This window comes from Pteropus vampyrus, unplaced genomic scaffold (assembly GCF_000151845.1).
Source record: "Pteropus vampyrus isolate Shadow unplaced genomic scaffold, Pvam_2.0 Scaffold15, whole genome shotgun sequence".
Lineage (NCBI taxonomy): Eukaryota > Metazoa > Chordata > Mammalia > Chiroptera > Pteropodidae > Pteropus > Pteropus vampyrus.
Genome location: NW_011888796.1, coordinates 16,355,648 through 16,373,068, shown reverse-complemented (window position 1 = coordinate 16,373,068; position 17,421 = coordinate 16,355,648). Strand labels below are relative to the sequence as shown.

Here is a 17,421-nt window from a genome sequence, read left to right as displayed (position 1 = left end):
AGTGCTCAAAGGAGGAACAAAGAGGTCGTCCAGGTTGTTGGAACTGCTTGTCTTATGTGCTTGTTTATGATGTAGACGCAGGGCTTTGGGGAGATGAGGGAATGTACAGTAAAGAGCCAGAGAAAACATGTACATTGTGCAGGATATGAAAGGGGAAAGGCCCACTGTTTGACAGCGATTTCCCTGCCTCCACCTCCCAAGGCAGAGGCTGGCTCCATGAGCCGGCTTCCCCCGCCCATGGTGACAGACCTCCCCGCACTTTGCAGCAAGTCATCCTGAAGCAGTGTGGGCCAACGCACTCACCTTTTCTCTTGACGTTTTTGTTTTGTATGTCAAGCACTTACTAAGCTAACTAATGAGACTCTCCCGCCAAGATTTTCTGGATATCTGAGAGATTATTCATGTTATTTCAAACTGCCTAGAATGTATATACTCTCAGATGTTTGTCTTCTACTGTAGATTTTCAGAGAGCACTGGACTCAGAATGAACCAGATGTTCCAAGAAGCTTGGGGTAGAGGGGAATGGAGGACAACAATCACTTTTTAATGCTGAGGAACTTAGAAGTAAATGGGTATACAGATTATTTCTAAGATTTCTTCTATCCTCACGTGCCAAAGCTGATTCTTTTCCGATTCCTCCAAATTACTGAGCATTTACTCAGATTTGGAAGTTCCCAGCAGTCCAAAGCAAGCCTGAATTCTTCTCGCCAGTGTCCGATATTTTAATTATAAATATTGTCCATCAAATGGTTTTATATCTACAGCCCTGCCCTACTTCTGGCATAAATAAAATCTGAAGAGGTGGCTTCTATTTGAAAAATTTTAGATAATCTCTTCTATTTGAAAATTTCAGATAGTTTAAGACTGTCCAAAAGAAAAATTGTCCTGGCAAATTGAGGCTTTTTATATAAAAAATCCAGGCTTCCTATTCACTAGAGGGTTTCCTACTATTTTCATTTTAACAGGAGGCTCTGTAGTTTGGGGTGGTTCTATGATGGTAAGAGGCCAGCCTAATGTCTAGTCAGATGAGGCTGTGACCTAGGGGGGAATGGCGGGGGGGGGGGGGGGAAACTGAGGCTTGCTCCCCTCCCCAACTCACTCTTCTAATCTGCCCCCACCTAAAACTCCACCTTTACAGCATCGGCAAGAAGTTTAAGGCTTTGATCCCAAGGTTGTTGGGTGTGGAAGCCCATCAACAACGGGGAAAGGGCACAGCTTAAAATGGAGGTGCCAAAGAAAGACCCTGCCCACTCCATAATTTCTCCCAGGGTCTACCCTGGCAGGGTCAAAGAATAAAAACCATTCAGGTCTAAAGGATTTTAGGGACAAAGTAGTTAATTCAATGTTTTATATAAAGGGAAACTGAGGCACAGAGTGAGGAGGCACATTGCCCAAGGACACTCAGCTGGTCAGGCTGTAGTGGGTCTGAAACTGGGATCACCTGATGCCCAGAAGGAAGGCTGCCTTTCAGAGACAACAGGCACGATGAGCAGCAATATTTAGGGACCAAATAATTTTGAAATATAAAAAGTAAAGTGGCTGAAAAAATAGAGAAAATTTTCAAAATGGCTTTCTGATTCTGGATAAACAGTAACCACATTTTTTTTTTTTTTTTTTTTTTTTTTTGCCTGTTGGAGGCCTGGTTTTTAATCACTCCACAAGCAGTTTTCATTTCTGTTGTAAAATTGCTTGTGGTTCTATTTAATTTGTTTCTGCAGGAGCCAGCTTTGGTGAAGATCTCCGAGGAGCTGGCGGGCATTTTAGCACAGCACGCTCAGCCAGTCAATGAGAAACGCTTCCCGACGTGGAGGAAATTCCTCCACACATTTCTCATTCAAGGTAAATAAGATTGTGAAGTTTCTATTGAGCATCCATCTCCACAACCTTGAATTCTAGTTTTGGGTCAACATGGGACCACTTTAAACACTTCGTATCTCTTGCGTTGGTTTATAAAAGTGCTTCTATAAGCAGCGTCTTTTTCATTTTTTGCCTAAATATCCATCTTGCACCAGCCTCGTAAGTAAATAATTGCCGAGTACACCAAGCATGGTGTGCACAGCTCGAGATTCCTGCCCCTTTTCTGTACCACAGACTTCTCCTGGGCTGGGCTTTGGAGTCAGATAACCTGGATCTAGATCTCATCCATGACCATGAACAAGGCTCTTAAACCCTCAGAGGCCCAGTTTCTGCACTCATCTACTTCACAGCGTTGTTGGGAGGATTCAGTGGAACACAGACTTGAAAGTTTCTACCACAGAGCCTGATCCCAAATAGGTCTTTAATAAATGTTAATTTCCTCTTCCATTTTCTAGGAGAGTAGAAATGGTCTCACCTCCAGATCTGAAGGTAGCATTTCTGAATAAGAATCCTCTGTAGTCCCAGAACAAAAGAAGCCTCCATTCCTTTCATCTTCCTCCTCCTAACTCATCCCCATTATCTGAGGACATTAGAAGGTCCATGAATGTGGGAATGAATGGAGCGAATGATACTTATCCCCAGTGTCAGAGGTTCCTGTGGGAGTGCTACACCTGGGGACACCCATGCCATGCCCCTCACTCTCTAGGGGGTTACAGTGTAAGACATATTCTTATATGCTAACCCACAAGAACAATAGCTTAGGATAACATACTACAGAAGCTTCTTTTCCACTCTATTTGTTGCTATTGGGTGATAATATTATATTAACATTAATATATAATAATATATTATATGATAACAACAGCAGTAGCAAGAGGACAATGATGATAACAGCAATGACGATAAATAATAAGCACCAATAATGCTTGGTGTGCGCTAGGCATGATTCTAAGTATATCTATTGATTTATTTGATCCTCCTAATAAACCTGTGAGGTGGGTACCATTATCACCCTTGTTTTATAGAGAAAACTAAGATACAAAAGATTAACTAACTCACCCCAAATCACTCTGTTGATATGTAGCAGAGCCAATAAATACATCCCCAGGAGTCTTGGCCAGAGCTGGGGGTGTATTTATCAAGGAACACACCTTAGCTCCATGTATGAGAGAGTATTGGTTATTGGAATAACCAATAATCACAGGAGGAAGAGATAATGCTGCGTGATCTCCAATGTTCTCTCTAATCTAAATTTCTATGATCCTACACTTTCCGTACGTACCCGCTGACAGAAAAGTAAAACTAAAAGAGTCAACTCCAAGCATAACTGGACGAAAATAAGGTACCCACAACAACAACAACAAAAATGGTCAAGAATAGGGATTCTTTTTAAGTTAGGAAGGGAAGACCATTAAGATCTCCAGGTCCGTCCAGGATAGGATGTTAGGAAGTCTCCAGATCTTCCAAAGTCACCCTGCAAACCTTCCTCTAATCTATGTATTTTCATGAGATCTTTGTAGATTAGAGAGGGTTTTCCCAGCCACTGTCTCCCCTGCAGAAGTGTTGTAAACACAGTGCCTGTTTATGGGAGGCAGAACTAGCTTTATTGAGCCAATTTCATAGATGAAAATAAAACAGGCTCAAAGGTAGGAAGTGATTCTGGCAAAATCATACAACAAATGCATGGTGAGTGGAAACACAGTTAGATCCTACAATTTTAATACATCTCAATCAAATCAGGTTCTAATCAGTCATGTGTTTTAAGACCTCTGCCCAATCCTGAGCCTAGCGCACAGCACACATCAGGCCTACATAAATGTTTACTGAGTGAAACGGGCTGTCTCCCCAGGCTTCCTGGCTCTAAGTTCACATGCTCTGCCATCTTCCACCATTGCCTCTTTCATTTCATTTCTGCTCTCTCCAATGTGCTTATGGTCACGAAAAGTGCTACACAATTGATTTCTGAATTACTGTAGTCTTGTATCAAAGGCAATATATTTTTTAAAAAGAGGAATTAATTGCTTTGAAAGGAAAATAATTAATAGTGAAAAGATGTAGTTATGATGTTGAGAACACAATACGATATAGCTACTTGGAAGTAAAAATAATCTTGTAAGTATAAAGAACAATGTGCTTCTATTGAAGCACTGTCTTTCAAAATGTAGGAGACAGCTAAAGCCACAAAGTTACTTGAATCAGAGAGATTCAACAGTTTTTTCTATAGGTATCTAGGTACAACACACGTTAGCAGGCCTCATTTGAGAAAAGCACATCTCAAACTAACCAAAAAGATAAATCAGTTTTCCTTCTGAAACTCAGCTTTATTTAGGGCCAGCTCCAACCACATTTACAGACATTTAAGGAAAGTGACTTTTATATAAAGTAACAGATGGCTGCATTTGAGAACTGCTAAAATCTCAGGATTTAGCCATATATGCTGTTCAAAGCCTGTGGGTAGAGGTCACCTCCCCGCAAATTTGTGAAATAACAAGCCAAGTTTATCTTAATACTGTCAGGCTCCGGAACCCACTATGTCCAGGGGCTGCAGAGCTGTTTTTACTTTAAAATTATGTTATCTAATTGTTTACAAATAATATTACAATTTTTTTTTCTATAAAAGGGATATACACAGTAAGATCTATGTTAGGCCTGAAAACAGAAAATTAGGGCCATGTAATTTTTGTGGACAACCACTGCTAAGCTAGCCCACAAATTAGCTAGGTCTAATATTGTTGCTGTGATTCAGCATCGAATTTGCCTTTATGATTTTTTTTTTATTCAAAGCAAAAAGTAAAATATGATAAATTATAAAGCTTTCATTATCAGCAAGGAGGAAGCATACCTGTCCTCAAGAACGGCAGTACCTCCTGTTTGCGTATTTTAAAAAAATGTTTTACAACTGGCTTTCTATAGGAGTCCTTTCGCTGACATAATGATCAGTGTTTTCTTATACCTGATAAAAGCCTTAACCTGTCAAAACTTCAATAAGTAGTGAACAGAAACAGCACTCTCATCATCAAGGTTTGAACTGTGGACTATACACAGTTAATTTCCCCTAAGGTATTTGCCTATAGGCCTTAGGTTCATCACTTATATAATGAATGGGCATAGACTTGTTAGTCTTTGTGGTGTCTTCCTAATTTGATCAGAATCAAACCTACCATCCATTGAGTCCTACTGTATGCCAAGCCTTGTTGCTAAATACTATTAATATTGTATCTCTAAGACTCGTGACAATCTGGTGAGGTAGGTTTTATTATGCCCATTGTACAGATGAGGAAAAGGAGGTTCAGAGAATTGAAGCTACTTGTCCAAAGTCTCCCAAGACATGGCAGATGCAGGATCTGAAACCCAGTCCATTTGCCATAGCCTGGCTTCGTTCCTCCTGTCTAAGTGAGCACAGTCTATGTGAATGTATCCTTTCACCTACTCCATGCTTTTTTTCACCAGGAGGTGTGGTCGAAGCATACCCACCTGCAGAAAGTGTCACCAACCTGACAGTGGACATGCTGATAGAGCCCAGTGGAGAAATCAGGGTGCTCTCAACGGGAGACCAGTTACATGCGGAAGGCCCCTTCATCTCCTCCGGTACCACTGTGCCTCAAACCTCAGTGGATCCCCAAGTTCTCAGTTCCTTGTGCCTCCAAATTGGAAAGGCTTGTAAAATGAGAAGTGTGGTTGGTTACTTTTCTATAGACCTGGTGACTTTTATTGATCCAAGCACCTTGGAACAACAGGTAAGTAGACTTGATGCCACGTGAAATACTAAAATATCTAGACCCCATATTGTCCACACTCATGCAATAGGGCATATAAGGGAGCTTCTAAGATTCATTATTTGTCAGATGAGCTGACCCTATAAATTCAGCATTTTACACAGTCCATGTCAATCTGTGTGAGACTGGACTTTATGTCTGGAAATACAGGAGCAGGGTCTTTTCCTTTGGGTACCATTAGAGTTTAAATGACTACAGCTCATCTTGTAAAACTCTGTTGACTGGGCCTCAATTCTCTGCCTGTGTCTTGTTGTAAGACAATGCCTTCCAGGGATCAAACCTGGCTAGAGCCTGTTCTTAAAGAGAACATCAATCATTAGAAAGGAGTTAAGAGTCCCTGTTTCTGTTCCTTTTCTTAGTTCAGCAGCAACTTATGTTGTCAATATTATCTTCTAAAAACTATGTTGGTAAATAAGGTCTAAATAATAATATAATGAACATCACGTGCCCTACCCCGCATAAGAAATAAAGTGGTGCCAATACCACCTCCAGCCCTGTGTACTTCTTGTCAACCCTCCTCACTGGCTCTTTCTCCTCCCAGAAGTAGCCACGATCTTACATTTGGGACTTTGATTCCTTTTCACATCTTTACCCTTTTACTGCACGTGGATGTACCTATAAATACTATATAGTTTCATCAACTTTGTGTAGATTGTAACCTCCTATATATCATTCTATAGCATGCTTTTATTTATTCAATATTTCATCTACAAGGTCTTTCATATACACCTGTGTGGCTCTGATGTATAATATTCTAGATTATAATGTTTAAATTCACTACTACTTCACAGGACTTGTTTGTTTTTAAATATTGAGTTCCTCTCTGTTAGTGTTGGGTGACCGGGCTTCTGCCCAAAGGATGAAATGGCCTTCCACCCTCCCTCTCCTGATATCCTGTGGCCATCTAACATTGTAAAAATACTCTAGTTGTTTTATATTCATTATTCTCAGTTTTATGATTCTCCATTTCAGTCAGATGATGGTTTCAAAGTGAGAGTTATGTTTTGGGCAGTTTTCAGCTTGTTCAATAATCATTTTCCATTCGCCTTCCTGGGCCCTCCAGTGGTTTTACATTCTTTTCTCAGGCCCGCAGATTGGGAGAGAAAAGAACAAACTGAAGGGCCTTCAGAGATAATTCTGCCCTGGGCGGAAGGAGGACAGAAACTGCCTCTGGTGGAAGAGCTGGGTGGCAGAGAAACGGGGAGGAAAGGATGTTTTCCCTAAACATCTCTCAAGAGAAAGAAGGATTAAACCTGGGATCCTTTGGGCGGTAGAAAGGATGAAACTATGGGGACCGTTGACTGGTGGTTTTTATTTATTCGCATTTGGCATAGGGAGAATTGCACATGGCAATGAGAGGGATCTTCTCCAAAGAGCTGGTCCTTTCCCTGAGCTTACCACCCTTCCGGGCTTCCGGGCTAAAGGTTCCACCCTTCACCTGACTGGTCCCATGTGCCTCGCCAGATTTGTTCACCCTAATTCACCTCCTTTTTCTTTCTTTTCCAACCGCACTGGCCTCCCTCTTTCCCCCTTATTCATCACACTACCTCCTGCAACAGGGCCCTTACACATGCTGCCCCTCTGCTCGAAATGCTTTTGCCTCCTCTTCTTTACCTAGTTAACCCCCTTCCCATCCACCATATTTCGGCACAAGCTTTACACTTTCTTAAGGAAGCCTTCCATGACAAAGTCAAATTCATCCGTTTTAGGTTCTCATATTACTCACCTCTTCTTCATACCACTTACCGTAGTTTTAATTTTAAACTTATTTACATGATTATCTGATTAAATCTGTCTCCTCCTGTAATTTTGCTCCCCACTCAATTCTCAGCACTACCTCTGCGCAAAGCAAGGGTTCAGTAAATATTTGTTGAAAGAATGAGTGAATAAACGACAGGAGTATTCTAGTAGATGGTGGTGCCAAGGCTTTTAGAGAAGGAGCTCAGGCATCGGTCGATGGATGAGAAAATAAATATTAACCCAGGGTTCTCTGATTTTATCATCCTATGACTTCTTATCCCTTCCTGTTAACACCTGAGTATATGGCCATTTGCATTACAATTTTCTATACTGATTTGTAGAAGCTTTCTGTATATAAGGAACTCTTATCCTTTGACTTTCACACTTGTCGTAAATATCTTCTCCCAGATTTATTTGCGACTTTTCTCTTTTTTTCACTCATGTTTCTTCACCATAAAATCATTTCTTTTTCCTTTGTAATTGATTAGTAGCGTTTTTGTGGAAAAGTTTTCTGAGAGTACACCAATATCTTATTCCTCATCAATTTCCGCCCACAAAACTTAGCATCCATTACCAACTTTCTCCTGAGTCGGCCACCACTATGATAGTAGTACTTTTATATTTCCATCATTCTTTCTACATATATTCATTGGCAGTATATTGCAAGGAAGAGTTTTTCCTTCTCCATCTTTCACTTATGTATGTAGGCATGCATGCATATAAGTTATGCATGTATGTATGCATGTGTATATGCATGTATATACTTATACCAGTTTAAACTCGAGTTTCTACTTCTTTGGTCAATTACAGTATGTACTTTCACCATTTTCATGTTCAAATTATTACAGATTTGGCTAGTAGTGGGTCTCATGTCCTTTTGATCTGTTCCTATTATTCTTTAAGCACTGTCTTACTTTCTAGAACAATGAGATATTTCAGGTTCATCCTACACTCTCCCTGCCCGAGACCTGGGATCAACCTAAGAGCCTCGGATCCTTTTAGTAGATCTGGGCTCATGCTCACTTCAGCAGCCTGTATACTAAAAAAAAGACTTGGGCTCTTAGTGTTGTCACTGCTACTGGAGTGTCATTGCTTCTGGTCTCTCTCAGTGGACAGAACAAGAAATATATACGTATATATACTCACGCAAGCATACGTATACCTACATGCATATATATTCATGCATCTATCACTATTATCATATCTATCAGTGTGTATATATATATTTTCTACTTAATTAATTCACTTTATTCATCCTTTGCTTTTATTATTCTCTTTGTTGCCTAATGTTAAAACTTTAAATTGTGCCTATCACAATTTGACAAGCCTCTATCAGTGTATATATTTTAAAGCCTTACATTCCTGCCAATTATCTCTAATTCCAATCTAACGCCTCAAGATTCTTTCTAGACTTCCCTTTTCCATACTTAAAATAATCACCTTTTCTAACTATGATAAACCTGAGTCTCTTTATCCTCAATATATTTACTCAATCAACTTATTTATTTGTTCAGTTTAACCAGCCAATCTCCCAACTAATGTGGCTGTCTTCTTCACCAGCCACGTCCATGCCCCACCTCTGCGCTTCCTGTACTTGGATATCAAAGTCTGTCATTTGTGTTTTAAGTTTATTTGTAATGCTTTTCGTCATACGAAAGTTTCAAATAGTCAACTCTAGCTCTTTATCAAAAGTACTGTGCATTTCCTTGGGCTTATCGCTTCCTCTCTCTCAGCTTCAGTTTTCTCAGCTATAAAACGAGTAGGTTAGCTTATTTGACTTCTGAAGAACCTTCAGGTTCAAAATTTATTTATTTCAATAATATTTTCATAGTAGTTATTTTTACATTCAAAAGTTAATAATAGTAAGAATTTACTTTTTAGAAATGTCACAAGGAAATAATCACAAAGATTTATGTACACATACATTAATCACAACATTATTAAGGATAGTAAAAATTTTCAAATAGCCCAAATTCCAGTAATAGAGAATTTGTTAAGCAAATTGTGATAGATCAATAGAATTGAATGCTATCAAAACAGTAAAACTCAAGTTTTTGAAGAATATTTACCAGAAAACTGTTTATAGAATAGTGGAAGGGTAAAATGCAGGTTACAAAACAATATATGCACTAAGATAATTTTATAGCAATAATATATATATGTATATATATATACACACATATATATGTGTGTGTGTATATTATATATATATAATATATACGTATATATTATATACATATAATATATACACACACAGAGCAAAAAGAACCTAAAGAAATAAAAGATGTTGCAAGTTATTATTTCTGGATTGGAGGATTGAAGGTGCGGTAGGCAGAGTAATACTCCCATCACCCCAAAGATGTCCATGTCCTAATCCCTGAAACCTGTGATGTGACCATACATGTCAGCATGTATATGGGATTAACTTAAGGCTGTTGCAATGGGAAGATTATCCTGGATAGTCACAAAGGTCCTCATGGTTTTGAAAATGAAAGAAGTGACCACAAGCCAAGGAAAGCAGACATCCTCTAGAAGCTGAAAAGGGCAAGGAAACAAGATTCTCCTCTAGAACCATTAGGAGGAATGATGTCCTCTGACACCTTGATTTTAGCCCTGTGGGATTTCTGACATTTGACCCTTTTAGCTGCTAAGTTTATGGCAATTTATTGCAGCAGCAATGGGAAACTACTATAGAGATTTCTGCTTTGTTCTTTGTGTTTTCTGTGTTTGTATTTTCAAAAGGAAGTATTCATTATATTTGTAATCAGAAAAAAATATTCGAATAATGAAAACCATAAAGTTGTATAGAATGTTATAGTTTACAAATTACTTTCCCATATATGATCCTACATACAAACATGTCTTACAGTAGACATGGGAGGCAGGGAACAGAGGTGACTGTATCCATCTCAAATTCTTGCTATTTGGCCCCATAACTTACCATAGTGGCATGGTAAGAGAAGACGGGACTAGGAGCCAAAGAAAGGTAGATAAAATGATAATGGTACACCAAGGACAGCCCCGCAGTTGTGAATCGACTCCAGATAAGAATATGAAAAGTCCTGTCCAGACTTCAGGAGATGAGAGTGAGGTTCTAGGGTAGTAGAATGGAGAAACAGTTTTGGAAATGTAGGGTTTAAATATTGAGAACATCAGGCAGAACCCAGGGTCATTTGGGAATAAGAGGAAAAGGGCCAGTCCTGGGAAGTGGAGCTGGTAGGCGCATAGTACAAAATCATTCCAGCTAGTGGACTTATGTCCTAGATGCCAATATCCTAGGAATAGGGAAACTCCAGGCTTCCCGAGAATCCATGCAGATACGTGGAATGACAAGGTGGCCATTTTAGAGATCTGGCTTCCCACGAGGATGTGGGGAGAGGCTCTGCCCCAAGTGACTGTGGAGGGATCTAATCCTTAAATAAAAAGTAGCACAGGCTATTTCCATACCCCAATGTGTCCTGGATCCAGGAACCAGGTCCCTCGATGGCAGTTCCTAGTGGGTTCCAGAAGGGCCATGAAGCACCTACCAAAGGCCTTAGATTGAGAAGAGGCTGACATGTTCATTGAACAAATACCTTCCAAGAGCTTAGGCTACCCCTTGCTGGATGCAGAGGGGGCGGAGATTAAACAGGACATGTTCCCTATCATGAGGAAAGTCATTTCATATCTGTCATCCAATTTTATTTGATACACATGCACATAATTGTTTTGTCGGCTTACTGGTTCTTAGGTATAAATTTTGCCTCCATGAGATTTCTAAATCTTCTAGAAAGCACTGGAACTTGCATTTTTTTTTTTTTACCTCTTTTTGATGTCTAACAATGATAGTCACATAAGAGCCAACTGGTTAATGGACTTTTGAAAATTCTAGAAGATCCAGATCTATTGAGCTTACTCATTCACTTCCGGAAATTTCTAAAAGAAAGAACAAGTATTTATTGAGCATCTATTATGTATATGCCATTATGGTGGATACTAGAGAGGCTGCAAAGATGCAAAAGATGTAGAGGTGCCTGCCCTTAGGGAGATCACAATCTATCTGGGGAGACAGACTTGAAAAGTGAATTACAAGGAAAAGCCTAAGTGACAACTACATAGAACAGTACAAAGAGCTATCACAAAGGTAATATCAGTTTAACTGCCTTCTGTTTGGAGCAGTCAAGAAAGGTTTTTGCAGAGTAGGTGGGATTTGAGTTGAAAGATAATTAGGATTTGAAGGAGGGTAAGAAAGAGGGAAAGATGCTGTGAAGGGTGGTGGTAGAAAAGCACAAAATACATATGGGTAAAAATGATGATCTGAGTCTTACAAACATTATATCCAATTTACCTCATGTAAATATGCATTTATATATCATTCTCCAGTTCCTTTTCTTTATAGAAAAGTCACTAAACAAATAGATTGGCAAAGATGCTTTCTGTTGAAATTCCCTGTTAGTCGTAAACTTTTGAAACAATTATCTCTGTTATGAGCATTGATAGTTATTACTTTTATGTAGAAAAAGGAAAGGAAATCCTATCTTTAAGAAGAGTTTAGATGAAAAACTACTGCATACAAAAGGAAGTGAGACTTGTTACAAAGTACAAATTGTGAGGAAAAACAAAAATGGAAACCCTAATATATATCAGAGAATATCCTATACATTCTGAAAACTGTTTCTACGAGTTTCGATATACAAATATGTCAGCCTAGAATAGAAAAAAGGAGATAGCTGAAAATACTTTCATCGTGATGAGTAATAGATTCTAGACCCAGTCTTTCCACTTACCAGTTGTGATACTTTTGACAACTCACTGGACCTCTCTGAGCCTAGTTTTTTCATTGACAAATAGTGAATTCCTGCCCTCCTTCTCACAGGATGTTCTGGGAGGCTGAGCAGATATAAGGTGCTGTTCTTATTAAATCAAAAGGCGTAATCACATGTAAAGCTGTCACTCGAGCCCTCAGCAGGTTCTCAAACTGTGAGTGGAATCTGAATTGAATTAGCATTATTTTTAAAAGTCAGTGAGCATTTTCATCATCATAAAGTGATATATAAGCATCAAAAATGAATATATTTATTTCAGAGAATGGTAAAACCAAGGTCTATAGAAATATCATAATTCCTTCTTATTCATTGCTTTATACCCAGCACCTAGCACCATGTCTAGCATATAATAGATTCACAATAAATATTTATTAAATGAATAAATGAATACTTCTCTCTGAGTCCCCCTCTTGTACTCTCATTTGCAAGATCTCCCTACCTCTGTTTGCAAGATATACTAGGTATTCACCAAGGGAGCTCAATGAGATTTACTTTTTCTCTTTAGGGAAGGTATTTTATTGATATATAAGAAAGTTAACAGTGTATATCTAAATTAAAATTTAATAGGCCTTTGGCATAAGCAGAAGAGGCTATTATTCAGTATTTTTAAATGCTATAGTAGGCGCATTGTTAATCACAAGTTAACACCTAGTGAAGGGAAAAATAGATATCAAAGAATTTTGAAGCATTAAAGTAAAAGACCTGTCCCTTTAAAAGGTCTGCATCTTTGTGTCATGAAAGAGACCTATAATACACAAGTATTAAGAATGATGATGGTGGTGGTGATGATTTCTACAATAAACACAAAGTTAATGATGACAATAAATTCTACAGTGACAATTACAATTTTGTTTCTTAACACTGATAATGCAGGTAAACCAGTGGCCAGTGTTGTTATGAACAATGTTGCCATGTGTGCCTGTCCTTAAATGTTTGGTTAACCCCCTTATGTTATAAACATTGAAAGATGGTATAGTTCAAGCCTAAACTTCAGAAAGATGATAGTTCAAGCCTAAACATCAGCTCTTGGGTAGACCTTTGGCCGGCCTACATATGTAATAGACCCAGTCCTCTGTTTATAACATGCCATCCCACCCAGGACTCCAGATATCCACTCTCATCATTTGAATGAAACCCTGACACTTCTCTCTGGACTTTGATGTCTCTAATGAACTTTAATCACCAGAAACATTGCCAGGTGAGTGAATCTAGGCACTCACACTGCATCCTGTGCTTTTCAAGAGGTGTTACACTCCTACCAGACTTAGGAGGGCAGCAGCTAGGGGAAAAGAAAAGGCTCCCTACTAATGCTAAGAAAGACCAGAAGTTTCTCCACATATATGTGTTTACAGCTGGTCCCCCAGCATCACACGCAAAAAAAGCTGAGTGGCCCTTTCTTACTTCCAGCTGCCACCTGTGGTTAAGAGGTTTTGTGTGATAAATTTTGCCTTGCAAAGTTGTCCTTAACATTCATTTTAACTTAATTTTGCCTGTACCATAACGTTGGGGTGACAAAGGACAGGGTAATTTGTGCTAGGCCTTACCTATTTCTTAAAACAGCTCTCAACTACCCCCTCCCACCATGTGACACTAACTGCTTTTCTCATTGATCATGTCCAACGTACCCTCCAGGACAAGCAAGCTGACCTGCTTGGTGGCTCCCATGTTCAATAAATACATTCTTATCCCGCCTCCCACATGCCACTTTCATTCCTACAAATTGCCTCTCCTTTCTTTTCTGTCAGTACGCAGCTTCCCTTCTTTCAAAACACGTTTCACAATCCAGCTACTCGTGGAAACCCAACTTAATCCCACTCCAACTGCCACTTCATTGATTAGCCTCTCAGAGCTGAGGTATAGTATTGATGGCAGAGTAATTATTAATGATGACATTAATGATTTACTGAATTTTTGTCAAGTGCCAGGCACTCTGTTATTTATTTTACATACAGTATTCCTAATCCTTACACCCTGAGAAGTGAGTATTATTATCCCTAATTTACAAAGGAGGAAACTAGGGCTAGAGTGACGTGTTTAAGGTCACATGGCTATTAAGTGGCAAAGCCAGGGTTCAAACCATGACAGGGTTCAAACCAAGCTGGCTGCCAAGCCTGTGCTGCTTCTCCCATAGCACATACTCGTGGTACTGCATTGAATTGATGGTGACTTCCTTTGTAAGCCTCTCCCCCTTCCTCAACTACTATCACCAAAGAAATGCATGTCTTTCTTGTATATCCTCAATATGCTTGTTGAATTGAGTTGAACAGCTTAAAGCCAGAAAACACATCTCCTATTTTTTTTAAATATATTCCATCCTTGTGCTCAGCACATAAGGTAATCATTAAATGTTAATGACTAAGCGAAATGGAATAAAATCAGCATTGCGGTAGCCATTTTTAAGCTTTCAGAGTTTAAATGAGCAAGCCCATACACAGCACTACAGCTGGGAGCGCCATATTGCCATTAAGCCAGAAGGTGGATTCACGGGATGGGAACATTGAAATCAGACAGCACAAGAATGGTTAAGTTAGTTTTCCAAACCACTTTCTACAAGTAGCTACTGCTTTTTCCCTCATAATAATTTCACAATAGTTAGCCTGCTAGGTGAGAAATCTTAGGCAAAAAAAAAAAAAAAAAGGAGAAAGCCAGAGGAATTTAGAATAACCACTAACTATTGGGCCAAGATTGGAGGTGATATGGACAAATTCCCATCTAGCTAGTCAAAAATGTAAGAGAACTGCCATCTAGACTTCAATACGGGCTTTATCTTTCAGAGTAAATGCCTTTGTTCTTATCATTAGATTGATGAAATACAATCTCACATTCCAACACATGTGGATATCAAAATGTGTATTTGGGGAGGAATAGTGTCTTATGCTATCAGTCTCTGTTTCCTTTTGCTTTCTTTGCTCATAGCATGAAATTTCCTACTTTTTGCTAAAACCTTACTATGTAGCTTTTTAACTTAATTAAATATATAGACAATTACTGACACCATCTGTCTTCATAGAAAAAGCACAAGAAGTAACACAAAAGACTAGAATTCTGAAGGGAATACTTAGCAAACATAATCTTCTAGCTCTACTATAGTGATATTTATTTTTAGGAGCCCTTATGTTATTTTAAATCACATGTTTTTTTAGAAGTAATGAATTTGAGCTATACTTAAAATGTAGTGGCTTTGGTATGATTTTTTAAAAAGAAAATATCAAGTAATCCATTGCTTATTCAGTAAAACAAAAACTTAAACATGCCATTGAACATCTGTTACTAGTATAGTCTAACACAGCACTTAAAATCCTTTAAAATCCCTGAAAACCTTTATAAAGTTACATGAATCTTTTGCATAAATAGAACTGTTTTAACAATACGTATATTCCTTTAAACATATATTTTGCTTTCTTAACCATAAGATCCACTGTGTTTGCCTATGGTTCCAGGCCTTTAGAAATAAATAAATGAAATGGCTTCCCTTTCTGAGGGAGTCAGTCATCCCCTAACATGCCACATTGCTAGCCCACTCTAGAGTACCTGCTTATTTATGTCTATTTTTACATTTTTAAATTTTTCCTTTTCAAACGTTTGTGGAAATGATATCAATATGTAAGTGATATTGAACCCACCCATTGAAACTTGATCAAGCTAAGTCAGAAACCAGTACATAATACAAGCCCAAATAAAATAACAAAATTCATCTCCCATAGGGAGAACACAGGTGGGAAATAGAAAGGAATTACAGAGAAGAGTTACAGTCACCACGACGGAGGACAACTGGGTTCTCCTGAAGCTCTTCCCTGAACTGGAAAAATAGGTTTTGAATTTTTGAACCCCATGTGGCAGCAGCTAAATGCCCTACCCTCCATAAACAGAAGAGTACAGGATGAGAAGACATCTCTAAAGATGCTCAATATAAGAAAACACTTTTCAAAGAGGTAACTATAAAACTTCTATTCATATTAAGACATTGTATATCAAAGAGCCTGCTGTCTCAGATTTGAGGGGGAAAACATCAGTGTGTGTACTTTGAATTTTTTACTCACTTGTTATGAAGGAAATAATTTCACAACTATTTTCTACAAGTTACCTTGAAGAGACTTAACGAAATATTTATCAAATACAAGTAGAGCTAGAACTAAGAATTTACACTTATCTGCCATGACTTAAAAGCCTTCTAATGCATTCTCCTGAGAGTAAGCCTTATACTAAAAAATAGTGCATTGAATTTTAAGAAGAAAAGGAGAGAAGGAGGGAGGAAAGGAGGAAGGAAATGCCTTCCTTAATGCAGTTTCTTTCATTTGCTAGAAATGGAACCTCGGAACAAATGGTATCAGAGGGGGTTAGTCAGTTGAAGGCAGCCTCTGGGGTGAAGTTCAGAGGGACAGAGGCCTAACATAGCAGCAGAACCCCGACGGGTAAGCCCGGACTGAGAAACACTCTTTCTGGTGAAACTACAGGGTGATTTTCAGTCAGCAGCTACTCAATTGGAATTTTCCCTGGGCCCTATGGCTCCATCAGTACATACATTTCTGGAAAGTGCCACAGGACTTCCACTGATCGCAGGTAGGAAACTTGGCTTTTTGACTACACTGAAGGATAATGTTTCTTTGTCTTTATACAGCTCTTTTATTATAGGTCCTCAAAGTGCTTTACAGACCAATAATGAGCAGGTGAGGAAGAAAGGTGTTAAATGACTTGCCCAGAGTCCCACCATAAATCACAAGCCTTCTCTGGCTTCAGAACCATCTAGTAATTGGTGGAGCTTCTGGATGTGACTGCCAGCATCACAATGCTTGCTCATATTCTACCAAGTATCCGTTTCGCTTACCAGGTGGAGAGTAATATCCAAGGTCAAGCACTGGAGAAAAAGCCTGGACTTCAGAGTCAGGCACACTTGGATCTTAATCTCAGCCTTGCCGCTTAGCTGTGGAACTTGGGCATGTTTCCAGGTTCTCTGAGCCTCCACCTCCACTTCTGTAAATTGGGGACAGGTTAATATCTACGTCACAAGGTTGTAAGGATGACATGAGAAAATACTTACCAGAGTGCCTGTACATGATAATCCTTAACATATACTAATTTCCCTTCCTCTTACCTTCCCCAAGTCTCCCTCCTAAAGCCTGTCCTCCATGTGGTCAAATTAGCAGCTTTGTAAATATTGCTGCCATCAAAAAAGATGGCACATTAACTGGCTCGATAGAGTGCTGAATCTTTCGAACACCAGAGTCCACAGACAACAAAAGTAA

The 17,421-nt window shown here is 38.9% G+C and overlaps 1 protein-coding gene across 1 annotated transcript in view; it reads left to right on the top strand.

Annotated features, from left to right (window-relative positions):
- The window catches only part of LOC105309728 (IQ domain-containing protein H-like), a 121,666-nt gene that overhangs the window by 70,331 nt on the left and 33,914 nt on the right, over positions 1-17,421 (top strand). The window contains exons 10-11 of the mRNA XM_011385926.2: positions 1,719-1,839; positions 5,308-5,594. Coding sequence (XP_011384228.2) covers positions 1,719-1,839; positions 5,308-5,594 — 408 coding nt within the window. The remainder of the gene's footprint in view (positions 1-1,718; positions 1,840-5,307; positions 5,595-17,421) is intronic.